Below are 13,705 nucleotides of genomic sequence, written 5' to 3' on the forward strand. Positions count from 1 at the left end.
TATCGGAGAAATATATATATATTAGTAATTAAGAAAGTATTTGCAGTTCGTAATCATATATTTAAAAAAAATTATATTTTTAGTTATCTAATTTGTTTTTGTGTTTTTTTTTTGCAACATGATTTTAGTTTAATGAATACGAAAGCCTTTGCGAACCTAAAAGGCTCTGGCGGTAACATATGGGAAGTCTTTGAAGTTTTAGATGATGCCCGACGTGCTATTTTCAGAAATACCGTCTTTGGCTATTTTATTGATGTCCCTCGTTTACAAGGGGACGCTTTATTGTTTCATAAAATGTTCCTTCATCAGATCCGGTCGGACCCTGTTTTATCTCCAGATGGAATAAAACGTTTATATTTTCGAATAGGCAATACCAAAATGGTTTATGGGTCGGAAGAGTTTTGTTTGATTACCGGCTTCAATTTTGGGGAGTATCCAAAAAACATTGGGAGAAAAGGGTCGGAAAAATTAATAAGCAGTAAAAAAAGATGTTTACTGCGTGAACGGCTATTTCCGGACCATACTAATAGTTCGGTGAAAATCGGCGACCTGAAAAGTTTAATTTTAAATCAAACATTCCTAGCACTTGACGACCTTGATGCAGTTAGAGTATGTTTGATATACATTTTGTGTGAAGGTTTTTTGGGCAAAAAAGTTAACGATCGGGTGCCACAAGATTGGTTTTTTTTGGCTGAGAATTTGGATCTCTGCAATAGGTATATTTTCTTTACGTTAAAAGTTCTATTTTATTAAAGTTATAATTTATATAATAATCAATTTTGTTTTTTTTTTTTGTTTTGTTAGCTTCTCTTGGGGTAGCTATCTATGGGATTTTACTTTTGTTGACCTTGAGGATACGTGGAATAAGATACATAATTATTTATCACTTCCTCAGCGTGGTCAAACTTTAAAGTATTCCGTCTCAGGATTTACGGCTCCAATTAGGGTATAAAAATTTTCTTATATTTAAATTGTTTTATTGTAATATTTTTTATTTTAATTTTAACTTTTATTACTGTTATTGTACAAAATTGTAGATATGGATATATGAGATGATTCCGGCTGTTCGTGCATGTGGATTTGCATTGAGAAAAAATAAAGACTTGCCTCGGATGAAAAGATGGAGCGGAACAAAAAAATTGAAATGGGTTGACGTGAACAAGATTTGGTCAAAGATGCAGGTTTAAAAATATTTCGTTTATTATTAATAAAGTTGATTATTATATTTTTATATGCATTTTTAATGTGTTTAATTTTTTAGGAGGGGCTACCACCAAGACAAAACATGTTACCGGGTGATGGTGAGATGACATCTTTTTATTATATGTCATTTCAAGAGTATGTATATGGTGAAGGGAAAGCAGTTCCATCCCCAGTACGGGACCATTTTAGGAGACAAGACGAATCTTCGTCTAGTATGTCGTCCAGTGGTCGCTCTCATGGTAGAGGTCGGGGCAGTGGGAAACACAAGCTAGACGAGTTGTTGAAACGGGTACATGCACTGGAGCAGCATGTCTTTATGAATCAACAAAAACCTACAGAGGTTTTTTTTGAAGAAGTGAATAATGAACAATTTTGGAACGACATTATTTTTGAGGAACCGACAGTGTCACAAAGAAATTATGATGAACAGGTTAGTTATACGCTACATTATTTATTAAATTTTATTAACATATATGAATACCTGTGTTCATATTTTATATTTGAAAATATAGGTTGTGCAAGATGAAGTGATGAATAAAAACAATACAACTCAAAATGTTTTTGGTGATACTCAAGACGACAAGGTTGTTATAGATGTTACCTTTACGATTTTAATAATTACTTTTTAATAAAGTGTATTTTGTTATTAAGTAAAAAGTTATATTTTTAATGTAGGTGTTGGAGGAGAGTACTCAGTATGCGGGGAACAAATTTGATGATGATGTGTGTGATGTAAACGATTATAGTGAAGTTAAAGAGGTTATTATATAGTTACATTAATATTAATATTTTGTTTATTTAGATATTATTGCTTATTAAATTATGTGTATTTCGTTATTAAGTATAAAGTATTATCTTTAATGTAGGAGTGGGAGGAGAGGAATGACAATGCAGGGAACAAATTTGATGATGATGTGCCGGATGAAGACGAACTTATAATAATGGGAAATGTAGATTATTTTCATGATGATGATGATGACAAAGAAGTTACACCCGATAAACCTAGGAGTCGAAAACCATCACAATTTTTATGCACTCCTTACACCGAGGTATTCGTTTTATTTATAAACTGTTGATTTTATGTTTATGTGAATTATCTGAAAGATATACATTTAAACATTTGAATATTGTTTTTAGTTGCACACGACACCGAAACAAAAAAGAAGAACAAAAAAGAAGGTTGGTATGAAATCAACAAGCCCCGTTCCTCCTCCAGTTTTTGGTGTTGCTCATGACTTCTCCAGGTTGCGCCTGCAACCTTACGTAGCAGGCGGTGAGGATGTCATCCAAAATTATGTATTGCATTCATACGATGTGCAGCATCGTTTGTTTAATTTCGTGTTAGATAGAGATTTTTGGAGCTCATTGTTTGGGCATACACACGACGGATGGTTGGAGTCAGCGGTAAATAAATTGTTAATTAATTCTTTTAAAAGTTAATTGTTTTTTAGTAAATAACAAAAGTATCATGTGTGCAGCATATAACCATTTGGTACCGACTTTTGATGGAGAGACGGTTTGAGAGCGACCGACATACAATAATGCCTCCAAATTTTTTTGTTTCTCATGCTTTGGAAACAGGACAGGACTGGAGGGCGTTTATGGCTGGTATTGCTACATACCCCAACTTCATGGTTTCTTGGTGGGATGTTGATACGGTAAACTTAATAGTTTATATTGAAAATAATATCGTTTTTTTGTTATGTTTTTGTATTGTGATGTTTTTGTATTGTGATGTAAATAAACATAATTTTATTTTCTGATCCTTATACAGGTCTTATTGCCGATTCATTCATCCCCTAATCATTGGCTATTTGGGGAACTACGATTAGCGTCAATGGAAGTGCATATTTATGACAGTCTTGGTAGAGGTGCTTATGAAAAATTCCAATCCGAAGGAATCTTTTCCAAATTTGAACGTCGGGTGGCAAATTATTTGGACAAGATTAAATATTGGGCGCGGAGGAACATCCCAAGGATTCCATTGAATATGCAATTCATTTATGAAGAAAACGTTCCCCAACAAAGTAGTCATTTGGGAGATTGCGGTGTTTTTCTTTGTATGTTTATGGAGCAATTGGTTTCAGGTCAACCAATACGTGTTCTTATTGACCCAAAGAACGCAGCTTTAGAGTTCCGTCTCCGGATGGCAAAAATTATTTGGGGGTCTAGTCTTGCTCCTCTGTAGTTGGATTACATAAATGTATATACAAATTAATGTTGGATTTCATTATTAGTTTATCTTTAGTGTTTACTTAACGGATGACAAAAAATATAACGTTACGACAATTACAACAATTTAATGACCTACTAATTACTTATCAATAAATTCAACATAAGAACGACCACAACATTTGTTTTAACGTTACAAATACAACAATTTATTGACCTAACAACTTCAAAACCATAAAAACAATATTGAAAAGCTTACAACTTGTAAACAAGAACTGCCAAGAACAACACCCAACTACAAACCAACGCTATCTTTAACTTCTTATTTTCTGATTGAAAGAGCTTATTAGAGTTAGCTACTTTAGTTATTACCATAGAAGATTGGTCCTTCTCTTCATCAACCCAACTGATAAACCCGCATTTTGGTCCCTGTTAAATTTAATATCCACAGTAAGAAAATAAATTTGTGTCATGTAAACACGAGGGTTTAAATTTGAATGACGGTAAGAACATGATACCAAATACGGGCAAGCGTAGAACAGTCTTCCTGGGTTTTTAGTTGTACCCGAAATCCTAACGATACGTTCTCCTCCACAATTGCAGTATGCCATTAGCCTTCTTATTCTTTTAAATCGGAGTTACTTTCTCAGTTAAATTTTTTCATAATGAGTGACACCCATTTATAGAATAAATCATATTACGGACAATTCTTTTTGACTATGAAATAAACTGGTTTGACTATGAATTCAAAAAGTTCAACTATGGAATGCAGACAAGTACATTCTGTAGTATTGTCATGTCGGTCAGTGAAATTTGACTATGAAATGAACTGGTTTGACTATGAATTCAAAAAGGTCAACTATGAAATGCAGACAAGTACATTCTGTAGTATTGTCATGTCGGTCAGTGAAATTTGACTATGAAATTAACTGGTTTGACTATGAATTCAAAATGTTCAACTACGAATTTAAAGGGTTAAACTATGAATTTTGATCAGTAGAGATACAATATCTTCTATTTATAATTCCAATTGTGTGATCATTGTAGAGCACAATTATCGGTATTGAAAATGAGTAGTCACAGCCAAAGAACCTTTTCTCAACTACCAATTTTCTTGCATAACCTTCAAAGAACAAATCCTAATACCTTCACAGCCATTAAGAAAACCGATAACAACCGCTTTCAATTCTGTTTTGTGGCTTTAGGTTGCGTGGTATAACATACTTGTTTTATTGAGTTATACAATATTTCATGGTAATGTATGTCGATTAGTTCTTACATAACACTAATATGTGTTCGTTTTTATGTAGATTCGTACCTTCCTTAGGTGCATGATACCGCTGATATATGTGGGTTATTTACCCCTTCTTGGGAGCTTTCTGACAACAATGTACTTCGCAGTGGCTTTAGATGGAAATCATGAGCCACTACTCTTAGCACTTGGTTTGGGAACCTTACAGTGTGAAGAATCATGGAGATGGTTCATGATGAGGTTAAGAGATTGTTTAGGTGAGGACACAGAGGTTGGTTTCATAAGCAACATGTGTGATAACATAGACTTTGGTGTTGACAGTGCCTACCCGGATTCCTATCATGGATATTATCCTAAAGATATAGCTCGAAAGATACGTGAGTCTATCGGACATAACAATACGGAAGTCGAATCGTTGTTTTGGAAGTCATGCAATGCATATAGCGTTGATGATTTTTACTTTATTTCGAAAGGTTGCAAAGTACATGTAGGCAACCACCTTTCTGCACCTTGCTTATGAGTCCAATTTACTGGCTTGACGATATACCGATTTCAAAATGGACAAGAGCATTTTTCCCAAAAATACGTTACAATGTTAAATCGATTGACGTCCCTGAAATTTTGCAAATTATATCCTCACGTGAGTTTCCTATAACAACGATAATTGAGTTAACCACCACGTCGATAAAATCAAAGTATGCTGAACGGGCCGAACTGGCTGGTAAGGGAGATTGTTATATTTTGTTTTTTTTATTGTGCTGCTATTTTTATTAAAATATCAAATTTTACAGGGAGGTTGTCTGGTGGGTTGACCCCTTACGTTGAGAGTAAGGTTCAAAAAAGTCTCAGCAAGTCTTACAATTGTAATGCAAAACGTTTGTATGGGGATACATTTGAAGTCCATGACACTTTTGCCACCAACAACGTACAACTTGAACGAAGGGTATGTAGTTGTGGTAAATGGCAAAAAAGCGGTATACCATGTGGCCACGCTATAGCATGTCTAAGAACCCGTACATCTGAGTCCATTCAGAGAATGGTTGAATACAAGTTCACTAATTATGTGTATCGAGTTGCATATGGATCTGAGTTGGTGAATGGTATACCATCATATGAGCATTGGGAAATACCAAATGAAACGGTGGTCCTGTTACCTCCCTCAATGCAGTAGTTATTCATGTAGCACATTTATGTTTTATGTAGTATTATGTATTAGTTTTTTATGTACTCCGTTTTTATTTTACTGCTGTGTTACGTATTAGTTATCCATGTACCCAGTTTATTTTTTATGTCGTATTATGTGTTAGTTATTTATGTACCCCGGTTTTATTTTATTGCTTTCTAAATATTGGCTATTGAGGGAACAACATACATTAAAAGAAATGGACGTTTATTAAATAGTAACGACTAGACACATACAACAACAAGCAACTTAAATAACGAAAAACAATTAACTTAACCAACATGCATATTAAAAATAAGGGACATTCTTTAAAACATCCCATGCATCTAAGTGGGTAAACTCGCTACCATCGTATTGAAAGCGGTATAGTTCCAAAGCCACCTGCCGTAGAATGTCTTCATCCGTATTTGCATGTTCGTTATCCAACTCGTTATAAATACGTTGAAATTGTTTCACCTTCATTTTCATATCCAGAAACTTCGCTTTGACATCTCTTCTTCTTCGATATTGAGTGCGGTTCATTAAATGGTGAAACAAATGACAGACACGAGACCAAAATGATCCAGCACGAACTTGTGGGGGACCCGGTGGAAAATCCACCTCTACAGTTGTAATCCAAGCTTGAACCAAAGCGACCTCCTCTGCGTTCCTCCATATATGTGGTGAGTCCATAATTGCAAGGAGGGAAGTAATAGAATACAATTACAACGGATATTGAAATCTATTTATAACGACTCCTTACTTTCCTGGTGCAATGAGTTGTCAACTCAAACAGCAATGTATTGTGTTGTCATTCAACTGGGGATGAATTGTCAACTCGAACAGTGATCTGTTGTGTTATAAGTATAGTACACTGCATTCGTCAGTTAATTTTGACTATGAATTGCAGACATATTAGAAGTTTGAACTGCGATTTTGTGTAGAAACTACTATAAATTGACCCTAAGTTACATGCAAAACGTTATTAAATTAACCAATATAGTTGTTCAAATATTGTTTTTTAGATTCTACCCTCTTTGTTTCAATCCAAATGACTTCTATATCATGGAGCAATGAAGAGTTCTTGGTTCTTACACATGCTTATATTCATGTGTACGAGACAAGCAAGTTGAATGATCCAATGTTTTGGAGCCGTCTAACAAATATTTTCAATGCTGAAAACCGAATGGCTACAATAAACGATCGTGATGAACTAGACATCTTAGCAAGATGGTATGAAATGAAAACCGAAGTTCTATTATTCAACGATCTTTATACCAAAATTGACGACACCCGTTTAAATGCTACCGAGGATGTCATCTTGGAAGCTGCTAAGGAGGAATACAAGTCATTAAGTAACGGGTTGGAATTCCAGTTTGAAGCCCCTTGGAATATTTTGAAATATATCCCGTTTGTTTAAAATCTATTTTAGTTTATTATTTGAGTACTAGGTTATTTTCATGTACTAGGTTATTTTCATGTATTTCTTATGTATTTCGTATGTATTTCGTTTGTTTAAAATCTATTTTAGTTTATTATGTGAGTACTAAGTTATTTTCATGTATTTCGTATGTAATTCGTATGTATTTCATATGTTTAAAATATATTTTAGTTTAGTATGTGAGAAACTCGTATGATTAAGTTGAGTTAATATATATATTTTACTTTATTATGTGAGAAACTCGTATGGTTAACTTGAGTTAATAAATGGCCATTGCATTAGTTATCAAAATATATTATAATACATTAGTAACAAGATTCCATGAACCATTAAAACATCACAACAATTACATGAAAAAAATGACATAATACGAACAAAGCATTAACGTAAAACACAAGTCCATGGCTTATTCTTAACACAAATTAGAGCGGTCTACTTGAAATACTGTTTATCTCTAACAACCTTCCAAACTTCCTCATATTCGAAGTCTCTGCCTTCATGCTCAAAGATGTAAAACTCTGTAACAACTTCCAAGAACTCTTCTTCGTCACGACAACGAACATTGTTACGTTTCGCATAACTACATGCTCGATTGAACCATGTCACTTCCTCCTTTACATCCGTCCACTTAGTAACAACATCTGATTTTTCTCTTTTTTGCCCTTCTCCCATCTCATGGTTAAACAAAGATGTGATGCGACTCCATTCATCACCAATTAGGCAATGCGGGGGAGCAAATAACGGTTCACCATCCTTAACACTTAGCCAGCACCGTGTTAGAACTAACACCTCGTTTGTCGTCCATGGCCTTTCAGAATTGGAACCAGGTAATTCATTCGAAGAACTTGCTGCATTCGACGACATTTCTAATAATGGGAATTCGTTTCGTTTAGGTGATTTGGGTGTTTGGTTTATAGATCTTAAACATCTATTTATATAAATAAATAGACTATGAAATAATATTTTGACTACGAAATGGTTATATTTGGACTACGAATTTCAGCTTTATGCAGTGTTTTGTCATGTCAAACTGTCATTTATCTCTTGTCACTTAAGGGACCCACTGGGATGTGCAGGTTACTACAGTGACTTGTCATTACTGTCTAGTCATTTCAAAGTTGGACTTCTCATTACTGTCTAGTATGTATAAATACCACTTATTGCTCCAGTTTAATACAACAACGATTTTATTATGAGTTCCTCACACAAATTCGAAATTTGCTCATGCAACGAAGTAGATTGTTACTACTGTGATTCGGTAGACCCTTTTTTTACACCCTCTTCAGCCGGGTCATATATGTCACATGAAAATTTTGAAGAATTAAAGAAGGCTGAAGCACAACAAGAAGAGGACAAAGAGTCATCCCGACTTCTCACTCAACTTGCTAATGATATAGGTTCGGAATGCAAACAAGCTGAAGAATGGATTGACCTCAATAAAAACAAAATCAAAGAGCATAAAGATTGGATAAAAAAGAGTAAGAAGGCAATCAAAACGACTGAAAAACGGCTTGCTGAGAAGGATGAGCACTTGATACACATTATGGTAAAAAAGGATCGTTTCGAAGACAAAATGAGAATTAGGGATGACTATATAACAATGGAGAAAGAGAAGTACCCGTTGCAGTTCCCTGAGTTTAAAAATTAGTTATAAAGTTGTAATATTATCATGAAACAGATTAGGTTGCCAAAGGATCGTTTGTTGTTTTTTTTTTAAATAACATGTTGTAACTGTTAAAATAAATCTGCAAATTATATTTTATAATATAAAGGCTTCATTCATTGTTATAATCAACAAACTTAACTAAAATATGAAAGCATAGCAATGTCTTGTAAGAGTTAATAAAAATATTACAATACATAATAAGCTAACAACTCGTCATTACTCTTAATTTCAAGGTTGTTTTATATCAAAATCAGCGTTATGGGTTTGTGAGCAACCCGCTGAACCACCAATATTATATGCCATTTCTGCAGTAGAAATTATGTGACCTGCTCTGCTACCAGACGCCCTTCCAGTACAATTATTTCTCGTGTGTCCTAGTTGACCACATGTAGAACACTCTTTTATAATTGGACCCTCTCCTTGGGATGGAATGCGGTCTGTGCTTCTTGGCCTGCCTGACTGACGTTTATCCATTATAGGTGGCTTAACAATCATCAAATCATCGGGGATCTCCCATTCGGATGGCTTCGGCAGAGGGTTTATTGATTCCTCATATGTTTTCCTCAGTGTTTCGGTAAAGTAAGCATTTAATGCAAACCTCGAGCAGTCTTGGTAATTGTTCACTGTTAAACATCTTATGACATGACCACAAGGTATCCCATCAAGTTGCCAATGCCTACATGTACATGTCATATGTTGAAAATCAACAATCACATTTTGTGCCCCCTTTTTGACCTCGCATTTCGTATTTGAGATCATGCGAACATCCCATTTGGTAAAATTTTTCTTGTTTTCTTTTACAACTTCATCCGCCCAAGGGGTAAGGGTTGTTGTTGCTTCCGCTAAAAAAACAGCCAAAATGAAGAAGTTAAAATAAATAACATCGAAACTAATAAAACATTAATATTACAAATTTACGTAATACCTGCAAAGTTACGTCTTTGAAACCACCATTGTTGCATTGTAGCACGAAAAAAATCAATCAACATAAGTATTGGCACCTTACGTGCGTGTCTAGATAATGCATTTATAGACTCCGCACTGTTGGACGACATAAGATTGTATCGGTTCCCTTTAAAATGTGCCCTTGACTAGGTTTCTGGATTTATACTTTTTAAGTACTCCCATACTGGTTCTTTTGTCTTTTTCATAACATCCATGGCAGCATCAAAAGCATCAACTGTGTACGCCCTACACGCCTCCCAAAAAATTCCTTTAACCGTCTTACTCTTGCCGAATCTAGATACTATGTTGAAATACAAATGGACACCACATATTCCATGATGAGCGTGAGGAAAAATGTTGGCAATGGATGTTGCTATAGATGGAGACCTATCAGATATAATTGTAAGCTCCTGCATATTTCCTATGCAATCACGTAGTTTTTGAAAAAACCATGTCCAAGAATCAGTACACTCATTTTTGCATATACCATATGCAACCGGTAATATTTGATTTTGTCCGTCCTTAGTAACTGCAAGTAGCATGGTACCTTTGAACTCGCCCTTTAGGTGAGCTCCATCTACTACTAGGGTCGGCTTACAAAAATTGACAAAAGCTCGTACCTACAATACATTGTATATCTATTCAAATACACCAAAATAAATATTAAAAAAAAATTAGGACATGATAATACTAACCGAGCAACCGAGTGCGACGTACAAAAACTCAAACCGATCATCAGCATCTGTTTTAATATGTGTGACAGTACCCGGATTATGTTTGGCCAAGTTGTGACAATACGCCGGAAGTTTGGTAAAAGAATCCTCTTTCGTACCCCTTAACGACAACAATGCATATTGCTTCGCACGCCATGCCTGATGGTATGAGATATTGATATTCAATTGAGCATTCATATCATTAACAATTTCTTTTCCCCGATAAACTCTACTATAGTCTTCAGCCAAAACATCAGCAACATATTCACCCAAAACATATTTGTTTGCTTGTCGATGATTAGGTTGCAACAATGTTGAAGAACATGTGTGTACATCAACAAATTTATTCACTTGGAAAAGTCCATCAATATTTTTAATTGCTTTTGCTCTTAGTAACCAAGAACAATTTTTCGAAACACACACAGCTTCATACCTTGATTTGGTGGATCTACTTGTCCTCGTCTGGAAACCTTCTCGAAGACATTTTTTACCAATACACCGCTTTAAAAGTTCTTTGTTTTTAAATATACTCTCACATTGAATCTTTTGAAGATTAATGTCTACCATCTGTGTTTGGATATCTTCATTATTATCAACTGGCCATGCTGGTACAGGGGGCATACCGTAAAAAAGGTTATCGGGATACTTAGCTTTAACTTCATCACCCAACTCATCTCTATCGGAATTACTTTGTAGCTCGGTTATATCTAAACATACATCACCAACATCAACATAATGCCCGTAAACATGATTTTTTTCATTTTTTTGAGTTGAATTTTTTTTCTTTTTAGTTTTATCTACCACACGCCTATTCATAAGTTTAACTTCTTGTTCGGCAACATCATCACAACGACCACCAACATGATTAAGATATGTACCAACATCATCATCACCAACATACTTGTAATTCTCGGGATCCACATATTGAATAGGTGAATAACTAACATTAACATTTTCAGCAACACTGTGAAACTGAGGTACACTAGGAGTATTGAAAGTACCTATCGGATCGTTGCTCCCTTTAAAACTGCATAAATTACCAACAACTTCGTTTCCAATTTCACCGCCCCCATTAACCTCCTCAACTTCATCAACCACCACAAACACTTTCACAACCATTCCTCCACTACATTTGATTACGTTTATCAACATTCTAACATCCACGTCTTCAACTATAGCTATATAATAATTTAATTCAGGATGGTGGAAACGAAGACTAATTCTATATTTGTCTAACAAACCAATTTTGCTTCTTACCATAGATACAAAATCACTATAACTAATATACTCATAAAATATCAAAGCAAATTCAGAAATACCTCCCTGTGGACATATGTATTCCAGATTAGTTCCATTAACTTGCCATCTCCCACCGGTTACAAGACAAACCAAATATTCAATCATTTTTGAAGCAAATTGTAGAGATAGAGAGTATTTCACAAACCAAATAACAACCAAAATGATATTTTTTCTACAAAAGTTTTTATATAGCAAAGCCCATTTCGTAGTCAAACCAATTCATTTCGTAGTCAACCTTAAAAAAAAAAAAAAAAAAAAAAAAAAAAAAAAAAAAAAAAAAAAATTCATCATTTCGCAGATAGGATCAGAGGATTTCGCAGATGGGACCTATTCCATCTGCGAAATTACCCCTATTTATACCGAAAAAATTAAAAAAAAAAAAAAAATTTCTCATCTGCGAAAGTACAAGTGCCTGAAGCACAACTGTGCTTCAGGCACTTGTACTTTCGCAGATGAGATGCCCATTTCGCAGATGGGGCCTTCTCATCTGCGAAATGGGTGGCTAAATATGTAATCCCGATTTTTTTTGGCTATTTTTGTAATGCAATTAGTGTAATTGGCTATTTTTGTCATTTTCTCTATTAATAATAAAGAATATAAATTACGATGGTATCAGTAACAATTAACCTTTTAACAAATTATAAAAAAAATCACCATTCTTTGGGTGGGAGTATTTGGTTCCACACGTGAAACAAATGAACCAAGGAAATCAAAGGCACAAGGATCGCGATCCGCAATTTCGATCAACATATAATCTGAGCCGTCTATTTCTTCCTACGACAATCTAACGGTCTAGGATTGTTCGCGCTATTCTCCCCCCGAAGTTTCAAATCTCCCAAACCTCCGTCACTGTAAACCCTAATAAATACAAACATCTTCTCCACCATTTCTCATAACACTCGATCGATTCTACTTACCAAACACAAAAGCAAAAAGAATGGCGAGAACCAAGCAAACTGCTCGCAAGTCAACCGGTGGAAAAGCACCAAGGAAGCAGTTGGCGACAAAGGCGGCGAGGAAATCAGCTCCGGCGACCGGAGGAGTGAAGAAGCCACACAGATTCAGGCCAGGAACCGTGGCGCTAAGAGAGATCCGTAAGTACCAAAAAAGTACCGAGCTTTTGATCCGCAAACTTCCATTTCAGAGGCTTGTGAGAGAAATCGCTCAAGATTTCAAGACGGATTTGAGATTCCAGAGCAGTGCTGTTGCTGCACTTCAAGAGGCCTCAGAGGCTTACTTGGTGGGTTTGTTTGAAGATACTAATTTGTGTGCAATTCATGCTAAGAGGGTTACAATTATGCCTAAGGATATGCAATTGGCTAGGAGGATTAGAGGCGAGAGAGCTTAGATTTGTATTAAAAATCAGTGTTGGATCTTTTTTGATTGTAGAAAGTAATCAGGGCTTGTGGGTTCATGTTATTGAGACTGTATGTACTTGATTCAATGAACATTATGTTCAAATTTACAGATGATCGAATAGAATGTTGAATGATTTATCTTTTCTAAATCTTATCCACATAAAAAACGGATACTCAAATTCAGAATGAATCAAATCAACCACTCTCCAAACATAACAAAGTGGAACTTTTATGACATTCATATGTATATGATGTTTTCAATCAATGGAAGCCACTATGGTCTTCATTGTTATGGACTGTAGGTCAAAAACGTAAGCTACAAAACCACTATGGTCTTCATTGTTTTTCGATGGCCAAAAGTATTTTTGTTATCGCTCATATTTTGAAATGAATATCTATTTTGATCACCTTGATAGGATTGACAACCCAATCATCCAACAACGTGCAACTGATCTTATCAGCAGATCTATTTTGTTTCAGAGCTTCATCAAAAT

At 35.0% G+C, this 13,705-nt stretch overlaps 2 protein-coding genes and 1 long non-coding RNA gene across 3 annotated transcripts; all 3 read left to right on the forward strand.

The window, feature by feature from the left end:
• Positions 1-875: 875 nt before the first annotated feature.
• Positions 876-1,502, forward strand: LOC145059043 (uncharacterized). The gene is made up of 3 exons (XR_013686606.1): positions 876-946; positions 1,038-1,181; positions 1,262-1,502. It is a non-coding gene; the product is annotated as an uncharacterized LOC145059043 (long non-coding RNA).
• A 17-nt stretch (positions 1,503-1,519) lies between these two features.
• LOC145060389 (uncharacterized) lies at positions 1,520-6,435 on the forward strand. The gene is made up of 7 exons (XM_079008068.1): positions 1,520-1,633; positions 1,879-1,962; positions 2,070-2,252; positions 2,341-2,607; positions 2,682-2,811; positions 5,419-5,570; positions 6,355-6,435. The coding sequence occupies exons 1-7, from the start codon at positions 1,520-1,522 to the stop codon at positions 6,433-6,435; spliced, it is 1,011 nt and encodes a 336-aa protein (XP_078864194.1).
• A 6,292-nt stretch (positions 6,436-12,727) lies between these two features.
• On the forward strand, positions 12,728-13,360 carry LOC145057339 (histone H3.2). Its single transcript, XM_079005154.1, has one exon. It carries the CDS (start codon positions 12,791-12,793, stop codon positions 13,199-13,201), a length of 411 nt encoding a protein of 136 aa, XP_078861280.1. The 5' UTR covers positions 12,728-12,790; the 3' UTR covers positions 13,202-13,360.
• The last annotated feature ends 345 nt before the right edge of the window (positions 13,361-13,705 follow it).

Source organism: Lactuca serriola, chromosome 6, assembly GCF_051521515.1.
Source record: "Lactuca serriola cultivar US96UC23 chromosome 6, Lser_US96UC23_V15, whole genome shotgun sequence".
Classification (NCBI taxonomy): domain Eukaryota; kingdom Viridiplantae; phylum Streptophyta; class Magnoliopsida; order Asterales; family Asteraceae; genus Lactuca; species Lactuca serriola.